Source organism: Paroedura picta, chromosome 3 (assembly GCF_049243985.1).
Source record: "Paroedura picta isolate Pp20150507F chromosome 3, Ppicta_v3.0, whole genome shotgun sequence".
NCBI lineage: Eukaryota > Metazoa > Chordata > Lepidosauria > Squamata > Gekkonidae > Paroedura > Paroedura picta.
The window spans coordinates 177,081,786-177,102,393 of NC_135371.1; the positions used below are offsets into that span (position 1 = coordinate 177,081,786).

The 20,608-nt window shown below is 58.9% G+C and overlaps 1 protein-coding gene across 5 annotated transcripts; it reads right to left on the reverse strand.

Annotated features, from left to right (window-relative positions):
* Window positions 1-558: 558 nt before the first annotated feature.
* On the reverse strand, window positions 559-18,937 carry PLPPR2 (phospholipid phosphatase related 2). 5 transcript variants are annotated; one of them, XM_077329959.1, is made up of 10 exons: window positions 18,804-18,937; window positions 17,886-17,994; window positions 11,562-11,750; window positions 10,876-10,996; window positions 10,516-10,772; window positions 9,323-9,499; window positions 8,558-8,695; window positions 5,730-5,863; window positions 3,825-3,979; window positions 559-2,941 (listed from the first exon to the last, which is right to left on the reverse strand). In XM_077329959.1, exons 2-10 carry the CDS (start codon window positions 17,949-17,951, stop codon window positions 2,865-2,867), a joined length of 1,314 nt encoding a protein of 437 aa, XP_077186074.1. In that variant the 5' UTR covers window positions 17,952-17,994; window positions 18,804-18,937; the 3' UTR covers window positions 559-2,864. The 5 variants fall into 5 exon arrangements, with proteins under 5 accessions (XP_077186074.1, XP_077186072.1, XP_077186076.1 ...); XM_077329957.1 differs by having other exon boundaries at window positions 5,730-5,866; XM_077329961.1 differs by lacking the exon at window positions 3,825-3,979.
* Between the last annotated feature and the right edge of the window lie 1,671 nt (window positions 18,938-20,608).

The following is a 20,608-nucleotide window of genomic DNA, read 5'->3' on the forward strand; positions in this document are numbered from 1 at the left end:
TTCCGCGGAAGGCTACTCAGGATGGAAGAAGCTGGCCTGACTTTCCAGGGACTTGAGTGGTAGCCGATTGCAGGAGGAGCTGTCTGCCCTTGCAGGAGAGCAGGGCTGGAGCTTCATGGAAACAGCCACCTTCAGTTTTATTCTTCCCCACTTTCCCCATGTGAAACTTCTACCTAGGCATTTGGAAATGTAACACCCCCCCCTCCCCCGCACTCAGGAGGACCCTTGACCAGTCTTGGGCCTTCAGACAAGACGTCCAGTTGGTGTTTTCCTTTGACAGCTGGGGAGCGGAGGACATCTGCCCCCCCCCCCCACTGTGGAGTGAGCCAGGATTTGGGCTGGGTCTTGGCCTCGTGCTTAAGGAGCAGCGGAAAGTGTTGGCCGGATTAACCTTGGCGCATCTTCTTGCTGCAGTGTGCAGCAAGATTCTTCACTTTGCTTGGTTGGCTTTTTCTCTTTCTTGATGTGCCATCAGCTCGGATCCCTGGCCATGACTGTCCCGTCGTCTTTTCCTCTTCCGTTTGACTCCACAAAGGAACGGCTCGTCTCAGTCGCAAAAGGCATTCAAGCACAACTTTATTGAAACCAGTGTCAAGAGAGGCGGGCAGGTCTGGCTGGCTGGCTGGCTGGCTGGCTGGGGCCAGGGGTGGCGGCAGCAGCCCAGAGGTCCGCCTGCCCCCAGCGGCAAGGCCCGAGGTGTCCCATGACTCTCCCAGGCGTGTCTTGTGCTGTGCTGGCCTCTGGGGGCTGCCAGTGCTGGTGATGGTGGCCTAGGGGTCTCCAGGGTCTCTCGCCTGGGGGGAGTCATGCTGCTTCCCTCCTTGGTCCGTGTTTGAGGAGGGGGAGAGAGGATCACTGGGGACAAGAAGAGAGGGCAGAGGGGCAGCTGGGACTGGGCGGGGCAAGGCCGGAGGAGATGGAGGTCTCTCAAGAATTAGGCTCACTGGAAAGCAGAGCCTGGCCACGGTTGGGAACTGGAATTGGGGGAGGGGGGCTGCTTAAAATCCTTGGCAGACATCAGGGTGGGAAGCCGTAGCCATAGAAGGGGCCTGGCCCCGGGAGGGAGCCATGCTGAGCAGCTCACCAAAGTCCCTCAGTGGGGCAGCTGGTGGCAGACTCTTGCGACTCTTGCAGAGGAGGGTCCCTGAGGTGTTGGAAGAACGTCTGGAACTTGGCCCATCTTGTTCCTGGCCGCCAGCAGCCCTCTGGGGCAGGGTCCCACCGGGGGATTTCTCTGCCAGCAGAATGGCCAGTCCCTGAAGTGTCCACATGGGCAAGTCCCCAAGCAAGGAGTGTTGGGAAACAGCTCTGTCTCCCGCCCTGAGACTCCACAGGCACTCTCGTCCCCATAGAGGTCGTGTGATGGACAGGGACGCTGGCCTCTCACCTTCTGATCTCACCGACCTGTCCCGAGAGGGTCACTTACTGTTCCCTGAGTCCTCCCCCCTCCCCTTCTCCATTCCTCTACCCGGCAACATCACGGGGCAGAGATGCCCCAAGCCTCTCCCTCCCTCCCTCCCTCCAGCCGGTTAGATAAGAAGAGGAACCTCCTCTTGACCTCCAAGCAGGCAGAACTGAGGTCTCTACTCAACAGTTACTCCCTTAGTTAAGTTCCACCCTGGTGAACGTGCTCTGCTTTGCTGGTAGGTTTCGCACCCCAGGGAAGCGGAGTTCAGGAATGAGCCCCGGTGGTCTGTGGGAAGCAGGGAGATCGGTGGGGTGGGGAGACTTCCCGGAGCTATGACTGACCTCCAGGGCCAGCTGATGCCCCCCCCACACTGCCAGCCTTAACCCCTGGCTTCCAGCCCTGCAGACCCAGCAATTTCCCAAACTGGCTGTGGCAAACTGGAGCTGGCAGCCACCCCACGTGCAACTTTCAGGTGGCCCTCGGGACGTCCATGCTGGGAAAGGCACCCACTCCACACCAGGCCTGAGCCACCAGCCCCCCCCCAGCTGCCAACTGGTCAGCCACAGCCAGAGGACACCAAAAGCTCTTGTACTCGCTCAGGTTTCTGCTGCAGGGCCCCTGAGTGCAGCCCCACCCTCTGCTAGGGCTGCCCGTGCCCTCCCATGTCCAGCCTAGAGCTACCTTTTCCAGGGGGAAGGCTTCCTCCCAGCACCCCACACGCCAGGGCAGAGCTTTGGCCCCTGCCCTCTGGGGCTGTCACCCACACTCCTCCTGACAGGGGCACAGTTGAGGTCAGAACTCAGAGCCTGTTCCACCTGGTGGCCCTGTGGCCACAAAGGCCCCTCGTGGCACTCTCCCAGTCAAGAGCCATGCCCCCCCGGAGGGAAGCTCCGGACTTCAGCCCCATGGCCCGGTTGGTCAACTTTCCATTGTGCCATCTTTGGTCCCTCCCCCCAAACTCCTCCTGCCCTGATCTGTCCCCAAAGCTGCCTCAAGCCTTCCCCCCCTTCAGGTTCAGCAGCACCTCCTGGGCCTTGGAAGGACCCTCCAGCCATGGGGCGGGGGGCTTGCCTGAACTAGGCCCAGTGGCCTCAGGGAGGCCAGGGCCAGAGGAGAGAGAGAAGTCCTGCTCAACATTTCCAGGGGTCTGTAGGATAGATCCTACTCATGCAGCTGACCCCCCTCCCCCACCCAAGAACGTCCCCCCTCCAAAAGCTGGCCCACTTCCATCATCCCTCCCCCCACCCCCGCAAGTTCCCTTCATGTCCCCAAACTTCTGCTGCATACAAGAGGAGATCAGGAGATGGGGGCTCAGAAAAGAGGGCCGGTGGAGAGCATATGGGGAGTCTAACCCTGCCCTACACATACACCCGCCTGTGCACCATGTCCCACTGCAAGGGCACCAGGGTGTCTGGGGGGGGGGTTCAGACCTCGCTGGTGACCGACCGGGAGGGGATCAGGACATCAGGGGTGGGCATGGGGAAGAGACACAGCTGTGGGTCAGGGGACCCCTGGAGACACAGCTCTGCGATCCTGCAAGAAAGAGGGGGAGGGGGCAGAAAAGGGGAAAGAGGATTAGAAGAAGAGTTGGTTCTTAGATGCCACTTTTCTCTACCCAAAGGAGTCTCAAAACGGCTTCCCTTTCCTCTCCCCACAACAGACACCCTGTGAGGGAGGGGACGCTGAGAGAGCCCTGAGATTACTGAAGAAGAGTTGGTTCTTAGATGCCGCTTTTCTCTACCCAAAGGAGTCTCAAAGCGGCTTCCAGTCGCCTTCCCTTCCTCTCCCCTCAACAGACACCCTGTGAGGGAGGTGGGGCTGAGAGAGAAGAAGCTGGTCTTTATATGCCGCTTTTCTTACCCGAAGGAGGCTCAAAGCAGCTTCCAGTCGCCTTCCCTTTCCTTTCCCCACAACAGACACCCTGTGAGGTGGGTGAGGCTGAGAGAGCCCTGAGATTCCTGCTCAGTGAGAACAGCTTTATCAGGGCTGTGGTGAGCCCAGGGTCACCCAGCAGGCTGCACGTGGAGGAGGAGCAAGAATCACACCCCAGGTGCCAGATTGCAAGTCAGGCTCCTCAGCACTACACCAAGCTGGCTGTCTGGATTCAAATTAGCTCTGGATTCAAAAGGCGGGAGGAATTGTGCAGGGCTATGCACACATAGGTATTTCTTTGGCCCAGCGACATCCTAAGCGAAAACGGCCTTCCACTCCAACAGCCCTGATGCCCGGGGCCCTCCTCTGTCCGAGTTGCAGGGCCTCCTCAGAGCCTGACGCTGGTCTTGGTCGTGGCCTGCGGAGAGAAGGGCCCTTCTACCTGCCCAGTTCCGCTGCCTCTTTGGCCCACCAAGGAAGGCCACCGCTGTGCACATGGGGGTCTCACCAATGGGTCACAGAGCACACCTCCAGGGCTGCTGACCTTTGGGGGGCAACAGTGTTTTTGTCAGGGCTGGCAGCTGCCCAGGGGCCCCACGAGCACAGGGGCCCCGTGCGAATCTCTGGACGTCTTGATAGTTTGTGACATGTGGATGGACGAGCTGTTTCAATAGACGGTGAGAACTGAAGACTGCCGCCCTGGAAGAAAACGAGGGCAGACCTTGCCACGCAGCAGAGGGGTTGGGTGAAGAATGAATACTGCAGCAATACTGGGCCAGGGAGTGGGGCCCCAGGGCACTGCTTGGCCCCTCTGCGTGGCTGCTGGACTGCGCTCTGGTCCCCGACTCTGGCCAGGAGAATCCGGAATAATCCAGACACAGAACGCTCCTCCTAGGCCCAGACCTGCTCGCAGGCCGTTGTGACCGGCATTCCTGGGAAGACGCCCTCACGAGGACTGCCTCTCTGGGGCAAGACCTGCTGCTGCTGCTGCTGCTGCTGGGGCAGGAAGGGCTTTTGGGGGGCAGCCAGCCCTTCTCTGCAGACTGCCCTCTGCTCACCCGCCTGGCTGGGCCCAGGGGGCAGCACAGGCCCAGGCGGAACAAGGGGCTACAGCGACCTCCTGCAGCAGCCCTTGGGGTACCGTTTCCTCAGCCTTCGTTCTCTCATTTCCTGGCCCGAATGCCCCCGCAGGAGCCTCCAGAATGCCCCGTGGCTGCCAAAGCAGAATTCCCCGTGAGGGTGGCAAGGGGGCTCCGACAGCATCAGGCCAAGGAGGAGGCCTCCTCAGCCAGCAAGCAGGTGAAATGCCCGAGCCCAGGTACGCCCGGGACGGTTTCCTTGGAAGGGGGACTTTGGCCCAACAGTTGGGAAGGAAGTTTACTTGGTTAGCTGCTGGCCTTCTTCCCTGCAAGGCTAGCACTCAGCCAGCTCTGGGCTGCAAGAGCATCCTGTGGGGCCCGCCCTTCACACCCAAAGGCTTTGTGCTGAGCACAGATCCTGCCTTCAGGGTTAAGGGTCCCTCGCCCCATGCACTGCCCGGTTGTGGGAGGCCCCACTGCCTGCAGAAGCCAGTGTTGTGGCCGCCCTTGCCACTCTGGGCCAGAATTCCCAAGGTGCCTGCAGGCTCAACATTTCGGGGAATCTCTGTTCAGACCCCTGAAAGGAGAACAGCTGGGGGAGAAGGCAGCAAAGCAGGGATCCTTCAGAGAGGCTCCCTCCCCAAGACCTGCGCACCCCCCCCCCTCTGTGCTGGTGTCCTTTGCCTCCGCATGGCCAGGCCTCCTGCTGCACAAGGGAGGTGTGGGGGAAACACCCCGGATTCTCCTGCAGGGCCCCTGGGCCCCGGGCAGAGTCTTTTCTGCACCCAGCTATGCCCACGCTGGTCACGAGGCTCAGCCCTGGTCAGAAGCCACGGTTGGCCACCGTTAGGAGCAGCCGTTCAAAAGGCCTTGGGGGCCAGCCTGGAAAACCCGCGTTTCTCTTCTGGCCCCCCTTGCAGTTGAGCAAGGACTTCAGGTCCCTAAATGTGGCCCCATGCCTGGCCATCTGCAGCCACAACCCCCCTCCAAGGACGCTTTCTGCCCCCTCCCACTCAGACTCCTCCCAAAAGACAGAGCTGGAACCAGCATTTGTGGCTTCCTGGATCCCCGAGGGAGGAGGAGGGGGACCCCCAGGTCCCCTCTCACCAGCCTACTCGCCCTGAAGACCACCCAGGCCCCTGGACGGGGCTGCCTCTCTCCTGCTTGCCTTTGGGGGAGACCTGGGGGGGACACCCATTGGGTCTGGCAATGAGTAGCCCGCTTTCCCTGAAGATTTAGCCCCCAGCCTGCCCCTGCAGTGTGCATCCATGCACCCCCCCTGATTCCACTCCAGCACCCCTTCCACAGCCCCTCCCGCCCGTGCCATCTCCCCCTGGAAGCAGCCCCCCACCCCCGGAACAGGCACTTACTCATAGGGGTGGGCCAGCGCGGTGGTGCTGGGCGCTGCCAGGCGGAGGGAACGGGCCAGCTGCCTTTCCAAGTCTTGGGAGAGGAGCGTGGAAAACTCCTGGGGGGACTCCTGCTCTTCTGGGTGGTCCCTCACCTGCTGGGCCCCCACCCCACCCCACGGAAAGCAGTACGGGGCAGGAGAGGGGGTGGGGCGGATGAGAAATGACACACAGGGACACTGTTAGCCACACTTGACTATTACGACGGAAGGGGGGAAGGGGGGAAGGGGCCAAGGCGCAGAGCGGGGGGGGGCGGGGGGTGATCCTGGGGAGAATTTCCAGGACAGTAGGGCAGGAGATGGCAGAAGGTTCACCCAGTCACACTATGGGGGGAGGGAGGGGCAGTGTAGAACAGATGAAGCTGCTGGGAACTCCATCCCTCCATGGGGGGTGGGGTGGGGGTCACCATTCCAGCCTAACCAGCCAGCCAGGGGCGGGGGGGGGTTTCCCTTCGGTCAGTCGTTCCTCCCGGCCAGGGCTCTGCTAGTGCAGAAGGGGAGGTGTGGGGGGAGGGGGACAGGTGCCCAAAGAGCCCCCAGTGGGACATTCCTGGGATAAGCCTAAGGTACCCCATTTTTAAATTTCGAAAAGAAGAGCAGGAGGGGAACTACCTTCCAATGGTAATCAGAAGAGGCCTCCCAGTGTGTGTGGGGAAAGGGGGGCAGGAAGGAGGGGCAGCCTGGGAAGCCCCCCCCCTGCCCCCAGAGTGAGCAGAGGCAGCCCAGGGACAATGTGGGGGGAGGGAAGGGGAAGCCATGACCCACGGGGGGGGGGTCTCCCCAAGAGACCAGGGAGCCAGCCCAGAGGGCCCTGGCGTGATCCATGCCCTCCCTGCCCTGGGCTTGGCAGGCTTCAGAAGCATGCACACATTTTAAGAAGGCACAAGACAAAACACCCCAAGGGAATATATAAGCCCGAGCCAGTTTTACCAGCAGAAAGAGAAAGAAAGGGGTGGATTCTGGAGAATACAGGTGTTTGTGCGTAAAAACAAAAGCATGGAGGGAGTGTTGGAGAGGGGGGGGGGAAACAGCAGTTCTTCAGCTGTCGGCAGGAGACCTCAGGCTGTCCTGGGGCCAGTGCCAAGGTGGGAGGGCTGAGGGCCAAGGCGTGAGGGATCCCTGTGTGTTGACCAAGGAGCTCCCTGCAGGTGTCTTTGGGCTGCCTGTTGCTCACCTGAGCTTCCACAACCACCCAAGTCAAGGCCTCTGAAGGCCTGGGAACTCAAGAGAGACAGATCGGTGAGCGTTACCCCAACAGCGGGGACCTCTCTCTCTCTCTCTCTCTCTCTCTCTCTCTCTCTCTCTCTCTCTCTCAAACATTCTCTGCAACAGCCCCATCCTAACACGCAGGGAATCCGAGACAAAGAGATGTGCATCCAAGCCACAAACGGCACTTGCTCCAAATGCCCACCCTGTCCCTGATGCCAGCCTCAAAAGTACTGACCTCCAGGCACAATCGGGGCAGGCCCTGGCCCTCTGTATTTGAGCACCAGACTGAGGCGGATTCAGTGTAAAGGACAGCTGGAGTTGGATGGGGAAGGATGGCCTTGGGGTCAGTGGGACATGCCCCCACGCAGGACAGCCCCAGAGGCACCAGCAGCAGGATTCCAGGGGGGACTTTGGTTTGCAGCTGGTGGGGAGAAAATGGTGCTCTGCTGTCTGATGAATACCCCCCCTCCCCGAGGATTCAAGCCAGCCTCAGTAGATGATGTCACTGCCAGGCACGTTGACCAACCAACAGAGCATACTGATGCCCCAACCCAAGAAGCCTGCAGGGACCGGATTCTGTGCATTGCATTCCTGTCCATGAGGACATCTTTGGAAGCCTAAAAAGCTCCCAATCTCTTCCTGTCCACTAGCATACAGGGGCAGTCAGGATCCTCTAGGACACTCTGTGAATGTGTGAATGTGCCCCCCCCCCCCACACACACACACCGTGGGATCACCTCATCTGCTGGTCCTGAGCAGGGAGGGTTCCCCGCTGTGTGCAGCGATAATTGGTGGAATGACAACCAGGACAGGGAGGGCCAATACTGAAAAAAGCCAAACTTGAAGGAAGAGAAGCAAACGTGGGGAGAACAGAAGGGTCAGGTGACATATGAGGCAGTTCATGGATTCAGGGTGGGGGCAAGTGAGGGCAAGCCACATATGCATTCTTGCCGCCGCCCCCCCCCCACACACACAACAAGGGTGGCTGAGAAGGGCTCACATCTCTCCCATTCCTTTTCTCTCTCTCTCTCTCTCTTTCTCCACCCCCCCCCCCGACTTGCCCTGCATTTGGGGGCTCCTGGCTTGGCTCCTTCAGGAAGATCCGCCTCCCCTTTCTGATAACCCTCCCCCCATTTCACTGTTGCCTCCTTCCCACCAGGGCCATCTGCTAACTGCCCCTCTCCCACGCCTCCCCCCTGCCCAAACTGGCTTCCCAAGGTGAGTCCTTGCCCACCCTCCCCCTTCCTCTCACTCAGACATTGCCCACCCCCCCCCCCACAGCCCTCAGGGGTTTGCTCCAAAAGCACAGGGGCAATGGGGTCTCTGGGTCCCAGGATCCCTGGAAGAATTATCTCCCCCAGCCCCCAATATGAGCAGAATGCCAGGAGGCGTCTGGGGGGGGGGGCGTCTGGATCCACCTTGTCCTCGTGCCACTTGCCCCACCCCACTGATTTGCCTGCTGTCCGCCACAGATCACGGCTTTGGGTCAGTCCTGCCATCTCCTCCGTGGAGAGAGCTTTGTGAGGCAGAGGGGGGGGGCATGCAGGGTGGCCTGGGGCGGGGGGGGAGGTGGAGGCTCACCTGCGCGACACTCAGTTTATCCAGAGCCCTGTCTACACAGGGCAAGTCCACCCCTGGGACACTGGCCGGGCTCTCTGGGAGGCGGGGAGGCGGGGCTGGAGGGGGAGCCCTCTGGAAAGAGTTGACCACACACGTCACCTGGGGAGACAAGCGGGGGGGGGGCAGGTGAAACTATCCTCTCTCTCCTGCCCCCACCCCCAGCAGAGCCCTGCTGCTCCTGACCCTCCACTCTCTTGTGCAGCCCCCCCCCCATTCTCTTGGCAAGGCTGCTAGACAGGGCTCTGCCCCTCACCCCTTTCAGAGTAGACCCAGGAGGACCCCCCACCCCTCCCCACACACACACACTTTTCCGGGGGTCACCCAGGGCAGGAGAGGCTTTTTTCTGTCCTGAGGGGCTGTGAGCTCCTCCTTCCCATTGCCCGCCTCTCGCCCTCTCGTCTTCCCAGGGTCCCTCTGCCACCCCCTGGGCTGCCCTTCCTCTGCCCTGCGTTTCCTCTGGCCAAGTCACGTCTCAGCACTGTGCCCAGGCCCTCCTTCCGTGCAGATTGCTGGACTCCAAGGCCCCCTGCATGAAGAGGCTGCAGAGAGGGCAAGATCCGCAGAGCCACTGGACAAGTCCTACAAGAGGACGGGAAAAGGGGTCCCTCTCGCCCTGCCCCGCCCTGCCCAACCTCTTCCCTGCCCCTCCCCTTGCACTGAGAGGTGTCTTGCGTCTCCCAGGGCTGGGCCCGCTCACGTGGCGTTCTAGCCCTCCCTGGTACTCACCAAGAAGACGGCAATGGCCCCACCTGTGAGGAAGCCTGCCAGCACGTCGGACCAGTGGTTCCGGTACTCCGCCACACGCACCACCCCTACGAGGAAGGCCGGACACAGGAGGGCCAAGCACAGGGAGGGCTTAGCCAAACGGGAACCCTTCAGCTGCAGCACCAGCGTCACGTACATCTAGGGGCGGGGGGGAGGGGGGGACACACACGATGGCCGTCATTCCTCATGCTGGCACAGGGATCGGTGCCCCTCACCCACCCCCTCCCAAATGGTGCGCGGACCCTCTCTTTGACGGCAACTCCTGCCTGGGTCCAGGAACCACCATGTGGGTCGGGGGCTAGAAGGGCCAGAGGGGGGGAGGGGAGTCAAGCTGTGCTTGCCAAGGAGGAAGGAGGAGCCATTCTGCAGCACAAGGATCCACCTGGCTCTGCTCGGACCCAATGGCCCCGCGATGGGGGTGGGAGATCAGCAGCAGGAACAGAGAGAGCACAGTGGCCACCCCCCACCCCCACCCCCAGTTCCTGGCTGGGCATTAGGGGTCCTCAGCAGGGCAGGAGTGAGACCCCCTCCCTCTGGCCCTTCCCAAGCAGGCAGGCTGGTTGGGGCTCCCAGAATCCCAGCTCCTCTCCAGGCCACAGAGCTCCCCTGGAGGGAGTGCAGGGGGGCTCCTGGGCCTTACACCTGCTGAGGCCCCTCCCCCACGCCCCTATGCCACTGCCAAATCTCCAAGGGTATCCCAATCCAGAGCCCACAACCCCTTCCCCCAAGGAGCCCAGGCAGAGAGAGTGGCAGGGCCCCAGCGCTCCAAGGACCCCCCCTGCCCCCCTGCCCACCAGTGGCTTGAAGGTCTCTGGCTGAGCGCTGGGACCCTCACAGGCTGCTCCCCTGCCCCAAATGTGGCTCAATCTTCTGGGTCCTGATGGACTCTGGCTCTTTGCTCCTGCTGGCCCCCTGAGAGCACCAGGGCCGCCCATCTCCATCGGTCAGTTCTAGCCCATGATCCTGCCGCAGCAGCCTTGGGGGGGGGGCTCTTCTCCTGTGGCCTGTCCCACCCACCCGGGGATAGATGGGCCACGCCCCTGCCCAGAGCAGATGACCCCCCTCCCCCCCCGCTTCTGCCTGCCTGCTTGGCATGGGAGGGCCCCCTTTTGGGGGGGAAGGGCACCATCTCTCGGGCTCCCCGCTCCCCGTACCACAGTGTAGGTCGCGGCATAGGCGCTGAGGGCGGCATCCTTGGAGGGGAAGGCCTTGCGGGCTGCAGCGACCAGGGTGGGGTTCCCTGTGCAGGACCCGTGGCCCGTGACGTAGAGGGTGCCTGGGGGCGGCCGGCAGCCCAGAGCGGTGTAGTTGGGCCGGCAGACGGAGAGGAAATGTGGCGTCTGATTCCCGGTCACCACCTGGCCTGCGCTGGCGAAGATGGTGGTGGTGAAGAGGCCAAAGGAGTAGACGCCTGCGGCAGAAAGGGAGGGGAGAAGGCGCTCACAAGCTGGACGGGGCAGGCGGAGGCCCAGCGGGAGCAGAGTGCTTGGGGGGGGGACCGTCCCCCTCCTTACCCAAGAAGCGGATGACGCGGCGGAGAACGGGGCTGAAGTAGCAGCAGCGGCCGGAGAGGATCGTTTTCTCCTGGTGGGCTCCTGGCTGGAGGCAGAAGGCGGCCAGCTCACCCACAAGGATCTGGGGGAGGACAGGGGTGGGGGTGAGGCCACTGAACAAGCCCCTTGCCCCTGAGGAAAGGTCTCTTGGATTCCCGTCTGCTGGCCCATCTGAGGCGGGGGGGGGGGGTGCTTAATCGAAAGGGCAGAAAATGGGACTCTCCCTGAGGTCTCCTTTCAGCGCTGCTGAGCTCCCTCCCCACTGGAACGAAAGAAACGGGGACAGGGGCCTGCAGAAGACCACTGACTCAGGGAGCCTCCATGGATGCTGTTCAAGAGGCCCTCCAAGGACACCCCTGCTCTGCTTCCAGCAGGCCTTTCAACTCCGTGGGAAATGAGCAGCTCCATGCAAACACGAACATGCCCATCCCCTGCGCCCTTGGCCCTTATCCGGGCAACACGTGACCCTCCGCGTGGGGCCTGGAATGACCCTCCTGACAGGCAGGGCACTGGAGCCCAGAGGGCAGGGCAGGGCAGGGCAGGGCAGGGCAGGGCAGGGCAGGGCAGGGCAGGGCAGGGCAGGGCAGGGCAGGGCAGGGCAGGGCAGGGCAGGACGGCCTTCCCCACCCCTGCCGCTGAGCTCTTACCATGGCAGTGGGCACCGCAGTGACCAGAGAGTAGACCAGGACCGGCGGGGCCCTGCTGGCATCCTCCGGGCCAGGGTAGGGCTTAGCGTAGGCACTGTCGTAGCAGAAGAAGCCCTGGAGGTGGATGGGAAACGTCTCCGTGTACTCAAAGTGGTATGCCAGCAACACGGTGCCCGACAGGATCACGAGCTGGAAGGCAGGAAAGGGCTGGGCAGGCGGGCAGGCAGGCAGGAAAGGGCTGCCCAAGGTGGCCCTTCATGCAAACGCCCAGTTCATGGCAGGCCGGAGAAGCCCCTGCCCAGGCAGCCTCCTCACCCATCCCCCCCCCCTTCAGGGCCTCTCAGCCTGGAGCACAAGGAGGCGTCTCCTCAGAGCCACACGGGGGGGGGGGCTCCTTCGTCTGACAACTGCCCAAGGGTGATCCACGCCAGGCATGCCCTCCGCTGGGACAACTGCCCAAGGGTGATATACGCCAGGCATGCCCTCCGCTGTGCAAAGAGGAAAGCGTCTCAGACACTCCACTTTATTTCTGGTTCTCCAGAAGCAAGAAAGGCCAGGCCATGACAAACCTACCCATAATGCTCTGAGCCACAGTCAGAAATATTATTATTATTATTTAGATAGATTTTTATTCCCCACCATTCCCAGAACCGGCTCATGGTGGGTTACAACAGTCCATTAATAAACCCCCAATAAAACCATCATTAAAATTAAAAGTAGGACATAAAATGACCACATATGAGTAAGAAACATGGCAGCATATATCAACCATATCCATCCCCCCATAATAACCTCCAAAGGGGGGAGTGGCGAGAGGGAGCCATAACCCGATGCCAGTAGGTGCCCCTGGCATACTGCTGCCTTTAACACCAAGGGGGGGGGGCACCAGATATTCCACTCAGCCCGCGGCCTCAACCATAGGCCTGGTGGAAGACCCTGCATTGCTTCGCCTGAATGTCTCTTCCTGGGGAAATAATCTTTCTGGCAGCTTCCTCCTGCCCTTTAATCACTGGCCCATCAACACCCCACCCTACACTGTCTTCTACAACCAAGGGCACCCCCTCCCTAGTCTAGGCTTAAGCCAAAGCCATGCCACTGCTAAAGTCTGACCAAGCCAGGTTAAACACCATCTTAGAAATCTTGCTCTCTGCCTTAGGTTCAGAATGACCGCATTTGCCTAATCCAGGTGTCTCCTGGCTCAGCTCTTGCTCTCCAGTTTACCCCACCCCCCCACCCCATCTTATTGCTGATTGAGTGGACCGGCTCCATCCTGTTTCCCAGGGGCTCCTAGGCAAACCTCTTAGTCTTGGCCCCTCTGCTAGGGGTAATCTCTTCCCCAAACCCATTGAGACATGATGGCTCTCTTCCTCAGACACATTAACACCTTTGTTTAAGCCCATCTACAGCCATCTCTGGATTGCCAGGTCATTGTCCAACATCCTGAACTATGGGAAATCCCATCAGGTGCTCACCTGAGTCTTGTCACATAACCCCCTCCCCAAAACCCCATATATACTGCGGCTTCACACAGCCCCTCTGAGTGCTTTCCAGCTCCGGATCTCCCATGTTGATTCGTGTCGCTTCCTCTGGCTCTCCATTCTTGGGAAAAGCCTTCCACCCTTCTTCCCTTTCTCTATAGGACTGTGTGTAGGTGTGTTAGCTATTTGTGTGTCTTTTTTGTTATTTCTCTTAAAAGCTTATATGTACTGTTTTACCAGTTCCATTTGTGTCTGCCTTGAGTCCCAAGGGTGGAATTACCCTCATATACATAGGCAACAGTCCTAGAATGCTAGTTACCCTCCTCTCGCTATAACTGGGCGAACTTCCCCACAAGCTCAAAGACACGTGTGCATACAATTTGGGTAACATTCACCAGCTCTGGAGGTTCTCTCATATCCCATTGGAACTGCCTTATCAGAGTCTGGTCCACCCATTAAGGAAGGAGCCCTTCTTTTCTCTGACATGGCCTGATCATGGACCACATCAGGCTTTGTCTTGGCGCTTCCATGCCCTGCCCCCAGCCCCCAGGGCACAAAATTCACTGTCACAAGAGAGCAGAGAGAAGCCCTCTCCATTCCCCTGTTTGGCTCTTCCTGGGATCTAGAGTAAGGTGACCAGATTTTAACATTGGTAAAGCGGGACACCATTGATCGGTAGGGTTCTTGATTAAAAATTTGGTCTATATGGAGCAACAAAGGTTTCATAGAACGCATGGAATGCAAAAATAGTATTGCAATATATATTTCTTAATTTCAACATAAGTACAATTTGCCAGGTACCCCCAGATGTCCCTCCAAAAGTGGGACAATCTGGTCACCTTAATCTAGAGGTCAGTAGACCCGACACTGAACAGGAGTCAGCAGTGTGACTCGATGGCTAAAAAGGCAAATGGGATTTGGGTCTATATCAAAAGAAGTGTACTGTCCAAATCGTGCGAGGTGATGTTACTGCTTAACTCTGCTCTGGTTCGGCCTCACTTGGAGTCCTGGGTTCAGTTTTGGGCACCACAATTGAAAACAGATGTAGAGGAACTGGAGCGTGTCCACAGGAGGGCTACGAAGAGGGTGAGGGGTTTGGTGACCAAGACGTAGGAGGAAAGGTTGGGGGAGCTCGGTCTGTTTAGCCTGGAGAGGAGACGACTGAGAGGTAATACCATAACCATCTTCAGATACTTGAAGGGCTGTCACATAGAGGATGGAGCAGAGTTGTTCTCTCTTGCCCCAGAGGGCCGGACCAGAACCAATGGGATGAAATTAAAAGAATTTTCGGCTAAACATCCAGAAGAAGTTCCTGAACTCAGTGGAAGAGGCTTCCTTGGGAGGTGGTGAGTTCTCCTTCCCTGGAAATGTCTGAGCAGAAGCTGGATAGACGCCTCACAGAAATACTGATCCTGTGCATTTAGGCAGAGTGTAAGTGGGTGGGCAGAAAGGATGGGGTCCACGCTTCCCAAGTGCCATTTTGGGGTTGGGAGGCAATTTAGGCCAGACTCACTAGGGATTCGGGTTTTATGTTTTGTTGTTGTTCTGTTCTTTAGGGAGGCATAATATGGGCACGGAATTGGGGTGGGTGGGCAGGTAGTTGTGAATGTCCTGCATTTTGCAGGGGGTTGGACTAGATAACATTTTTCAAAAAGGGAGAAAACAGTGGTCATGGGTGACTTCAATTACCCAGATATCTGTTGGAGGACCAACTCTGCTAAAAATGCAAACTCCATCTTGCTGACAGCTTCATTTCCCAGAAAGTAGAGAGGGGTACCAGGGGCTCTGGTTTCTTTAAATGAAACACCTAGTTTCTTTAAATGAAACATAGTCTTCTGGGCCAGATGAACTGCATCCAAGGGTACTAAAAGAACTTGCAGCTGTCATCTCTGAACCTCTGTCCATTATTTTTGACACTTCTTGGAGAACAGGTGAGGTGCCAGACAATTGGAGGCGGGCAAATGTTGTCCCCAACTTCAAGAAAGGGAAAAAGGAGGATTCAGGTAACTACCGACCCGTCAGCTTGACATCTGTAGTTGGCAAAATTTTGGGATAATCAAATACTCGGTCAACCAGCTAGAACTGAGATTTCTAAGGCTCAGCGTGGGTTTTGCAAGAACAGGTCATGTCAGACCAACCTTATCTCTTTCTTCGATAAAGTGACTCCCTTGCTGGATCAGGGGAATGCCATGGGCATAATTTATCTGGATTTCAGTAAAGCTTTTGATAAGGTTCCACAGGATATTCTTGTTGAGAAGTTGGTAAAATGTGGTATGGATCCTAATTCTGTCAGGTGGATCGAGAACTGGTTGACAGATCGTACCCAGAGGGTGCTTGTTAATGCTGCAGTATCCTCTTGGATGCTGGAGGCTGATCCTGCACAGACCATGGGGTGGGACTAGATGGCCTGGATGGCCCCTTCCCACTCTGGGATTCTAGGATTCTGCCCTGCTCCCCAGGAGACTTTGACAGAGGGCTGGAAAGGTTATCTACCTTTTTTGGGGGAAAAAAAATCATGCAGCCTCTCCAGTGACTTGCTTGCACAAGATAATAAAACACAACCATGTGTAGAAGCCACAACAAAGGCACAATGGCAGTAAAATAGCATTAAAATGCCCATTTGTTTTATTCCTTTATGATGACTTATAGGAACTCATTGAGCATCTCACAAAGTGACCGAATAGCTATCCTATGTGGTTAGTGATGCCTTTTGTGGGAGATGGAGCTGCCAAAAGAAACTGGGTATATTTGGTTTAATGGGGCAGCATGCACTTACAGTGGCCCTGAAAACTTTCTCTTAAGGATCTGCTGTGGCCAAAAGATCCATGTTTGTGCGTCTATAAGCATGTTGTGAAGAATTTTCAAAACTTGGTTGGTCTTTTTCCTCCAGAAGGGAAGAACCCGCTGGGTTTGTAGCCTGCTGTCCCCAGCCTCAGTGGACTTCTAGGGGTCCTTCTGCTAAGCAGGATTAAGCCATAACTTTTAATGTTTGAGAAAAACAGCAATCAGACGCTTCATTTGTTAACTTCCCATGGGAAGTTGGCAGCAATTGCAACAGGAGGCCAAAACAACCAATTGGTTTGTCTGTAGGCAGCGGACATCGATGCTGAAAGAAGAGCTAAAAGACTCAAAGCAAAGCTTAAGAGAACAGGCTGATTTCAAAAAGATGATTATGCAGGACAAACCACATCCTCTGGGTAGAATCTACAGACTTTTACATATTTACAAAAATGAGACAGAACAAGTGAAAAATTGCATGATAAAGTGGATGCAGAATTCTGGGGAATCGATGCCAATGGAAGAGTGAGAAGAGCTTGGTGCAGAACAAAGTTACAAAGAACAAAGGCCTCACCAGTAAATTGGTATAAAGTCTTTTATAGATGGTATCTGACTCCTGAAGTGTTATGCAAAATGTCTAATGAAACAGATGGCAAATGTTGGAAATGCAAGGAAACAATGGGACCCTTTTATCATATCTGGTGGAATTGTAAGATGGTTAAAAAAATTGGATAAAAGTACATACTAAATTACAAATTATGCTGAACTGTCAATTTGCATTTGAATCGAAATATATGTTATATCAAGTATTTTGCCAACAGGTGCATCCAAGGACAGTGCGGAATTCTCTTTCATGCCACCACAGTGGGAAGACCTACCACTGATGCCGGATGGGAGCAAAGACAGGGGGCGCCACAGAGAGATCAGGGAACTGGCTGGGAGGGCTAAACTAACAGCCACTGGAAACCACCGGCCAGCTGAGGAATTCCAAAGACATTGAGACAAAATCTTAACATGGTTGTAAATGTGAATTTTATATCTTGCTTGTTCCATTCTGTAATTAACTAGAAAATCAAATAAAACTCTTTTTTTTTTTAAAGACACTTCATTAATTCCCCTTGGTTGAGCCGGTGCTGTTTTTTGAAAGCAGACTCAGAACAGCAGCAGAGGCAACAGTTTGTGGCACAAGATTAAAAAAAAAAACCACTCTGCACATGCTCTGGGGAACTTGCTGCAGTCCACATGCTGTTTGTGTAGCTTGCCTCTGTATCCTGTTCTGCCCCCCCCCTTTAAAAATCCAACCATGACACACACGCACACCCCCCAGTTTTATTCTGTCGTAATAAACATGTTCTGGCTTCTCTCTCTCTCCTTTTCCTGCTAGCCCCTTTATGGCGCCTTCGCAGGGGGTGTGAAGCTAAGAAATGAGCTTTGCCCTGGCCTGCCTCTGTGCAGCAACCCTGGCCTTGCTCAGCAGCTTCCACGCCAAGGACTCACCAGGGCTGTCTCTGCTTAGCTTCCGGGTCTTGCTGAACTCCGGCTAGCCTGCACCACACACTCTGCAGCATGGCCTGGGGCTTCCTTGGGGTCTCCCATCCAAATACGCACCAGGGCTGGGCTTGCCTAATTTCTGAGATCCAACATGAAGGGGCTGCCCCAGTCAGGGATTGGCTTCTCTTGGCACCCTCTGTTTCTCTTAATTGCTCCACACACACACACACACACACACACACACACACACACACACACACACACGCCAGACGGGGCAAGTGCCTCATGGTGTGTGGCAAGGAATTCCCCAGGGTTTCTGCCCGGTTTGGCCACGTCTTCTGAAGAAGGCACTGCCCTTCCTCCAGAAAGAATGCCCCCCCCCCCGTGCCTGACATGCCATCCAGAATTGGGAGGGGGGGTCCTTGCTGCAGACCCTCTGGGCAGCCAGGCTGCTTGGGGCTTCCAAGGACATAATGCCCATCCAGGACCACCACAGGGGCCCACGGGGCATGCTGGTCAGAGCAGGTGCTGCTCCCCCCCCACACACACACACCCACCCTGCTGCCTGCCTACTCACCTCCACCAGAAGGAAGCAGGGCAGAATGGAGCGGCTTCTCTTGACCTCTGGCTTCACCCCAGCCATGTCCCCCCAGGAGCGCCTCTGGTTCCTCCCCAGGCCGCCTTCCCTGCAGAAGAAGGGGAGTCCCAGAGGGGGGTCCTGCCTGCTCCACTGGAGTCCAGGAGCACCTCAGGGCCAGCCAGAGGTCGGGTTTCCCAAAGAAGGTCTGGCAGGGGCTCCTTTCCCAGTCTTCTTCCCCCCCCCACCCCCCAGGGCTCTTCTCCCCCACCCCCCAGTGGCCAGGGATTCCTGGGCCCCAGACCCGCCATGCCCCCCTGGCTCTTGCATAATGCCCCCCCCTCGCACACACAGACACAAATATGCACAGGGACTCTGGCTCCCGAGGGACACCCCACCCCCCGCCCCCCCGCCCCGCGCATCTCAAGGGTCCCGTCGGGATCTCCCGGCGGCTGCTGGAGACGACCCCTGCGCGGAAATTCACTGCGGCTGTGTCAAGAAGCGTTTCGGGCAGCGGGGCGGGGATCTTGCCGGGACAAGCGACGGGGGGGGGGGGTTGCCTCCTTGGGGCAGCCTTGGTCCGGGCCCCCTCCTCCGCCACCACCCCCTCCGCGGGAAGCGTCCTTCTCTCCCTCCCTTCCTCCTCCCTTCCTCCCTCCCTCTTTGCAAGGGTCCCAGGGGGGGGGCTCTTCCCCCCTGGGCGACTCCTTCCCAGACCGCAGACGGAGGTCGTGGGAGTGGGGGGGAGCTCACCCCTGCCCCGCGCCCAAGCACCTCCTGCACCCCAGCGCTCGGCCTTCCGCGGCGGAAGACTCCCCAGCACCACAACCCTGCAGAGCAGGTCGGCGCCCGGGCAGCCCCAAGGGGGGCGACGGCAGGGCCCCGGGAGACCCCCCACCCGCGCCGCCCGGAGCTCACCTTGGGTCGGGCTACATCAGGAGGACCTCCGGGGGGAGTGCGCGCCTTTCCGTGGCCGCCGCCGCCGGGAGGGAGGGAGGGAGGCCGGGAGGCCGGGGTCTCCTGAAGCGCAGGCGGGGGGGGGGGGCGTCCTCTTGGATCCCGCGCGCTTCCGCGCTTGCCGCTGGAGCCCTTTGGGGGGGGGGAGCTGCACGCGCAGGCGCGCGCAGGCCCAAGGGTGGGCGGGGGGCGAGCGAGGGTGGGGAGGGGGCGAGGGCGAAGGGAGAAGCCGGAGACGGCATCCGAGGCGGAGGGGTGCGGGGCGGGGGCCGGCAGGCCGGGGGGGGGGGGTCCGGCCCCCCTTTCCGCCTACCACCGTGGACGTAGCCCAGACCCCTCCCCGGGGAGCCGGAACCCTCCCCTGCCTCCCCCCGGCCGGCTGCGGGGCTGACAGGCAGGGGGTCGCGCTGCAGGCAGCCCGGTGGGGGTGGGGGTGGGGTCTCCCCCCTGCTCGAGGGCTTCCCAGGGCTGACCACCGCCCCCAGGCTCTCGGGCGTGCCTGCCCCACCGCTGACAAGGCATTTCTCCAGGGCCTGGTCCGAAGGGGTGGGGTGGGTGGGGTGGGGTGGGGGCACACCGTCTGATCTAGCGGGTCATGAGGAACGAGCCCGTTTCTTGAGGAAGGCTCCAGTCATGTTCCAGAGAGCCAGGGTGGAGAGGGAGGAATGGAGCCCCCAGCTCCGCGGTCTAGGCATGCCCAGAGCCCACAATGAATGCCCAGTGCCCCCCCCCCGCCTCCCTCCTGGCCCTGCCCAGAACTAGCAACCAAATGTGTGGGCCTGGGGGGGGGGGCGGGTGGAGCGCAGGGGAATGAGCTGCCTCTTATCAGTGTCACACAGAGCATTGTGGGAGGGGGTGGATGCTCCTTTTGTGAAGGCCACAGAGGGCCCATGAAGGACCCATCACCATGCTTATTATTTTGCTGTGCAGGATCCGGGGCATGGGGCCCCCTCCCCAAGGGCCCTGTGCTTCCTGGACACCTCTTTTTGCTACTTCCAGGGACCTCTGCACACACACACACACACAACATCACCCCTTGCCCCCCAATCATGCCAGGGGGGATTATTGTGCAAAAGAGAATCTGGGTGCATAATTGCACACCTGCCTCTTGCAATGACCTGCAACCCCACAGCTTGTTGGGCGAAGGGGAGCCCCCTCTGCTTTTGGAGGCAAGAGAGCTCCGGCCCCATTCCCACCTGCTGCCGGCAGGGCCTCTCCTGCCAAAAACCTCAGCTTCTCCGCCCTTTGCCTGAGGGCTCAAGGTCTCCCCGGCCGGCCGGATGTAGGGTGGGAAGGGATCACAGCCCTCCTCGGCTTCCCTGGGGGGGCCCAAGAGGACTCCTGCCCTGAAGAACCTCTGGGGGGACTCGGCCGGCTGGCCAGCCAGGCTTCGTGTGCAGCCCACAGGGGCACCCTGCTACTCCTCCCCACACCTGATGCTTGGGGCGGCCCTCCTCCACACTGCCGGATGGATGTGGGGGCTGGCCGGGGTCCAGCGGCCCTTCCCGGCGGGGGAGGGGGTGGGCAGCAGAGGCAGCTGGAGATGCAGGCCAACCCCAGGCCAACTCCCACCGTGGCTGCCCTCCCGCAGCGGATCCTGGAAGAATCTTGAGCTGCAGAGCAGAAGGCAAAGCCCCCTCTGACCTGGAGCCTGGCACCCCCCACCCCCACTTGTGCTCTGAGCCCCTCTCCACACAGTGGGATGTGCCCTCAGGCCGGGTTTCACTCCTTGTCCAGTGGGGGGGGGGCTTCTGGCCAAGGAGCTC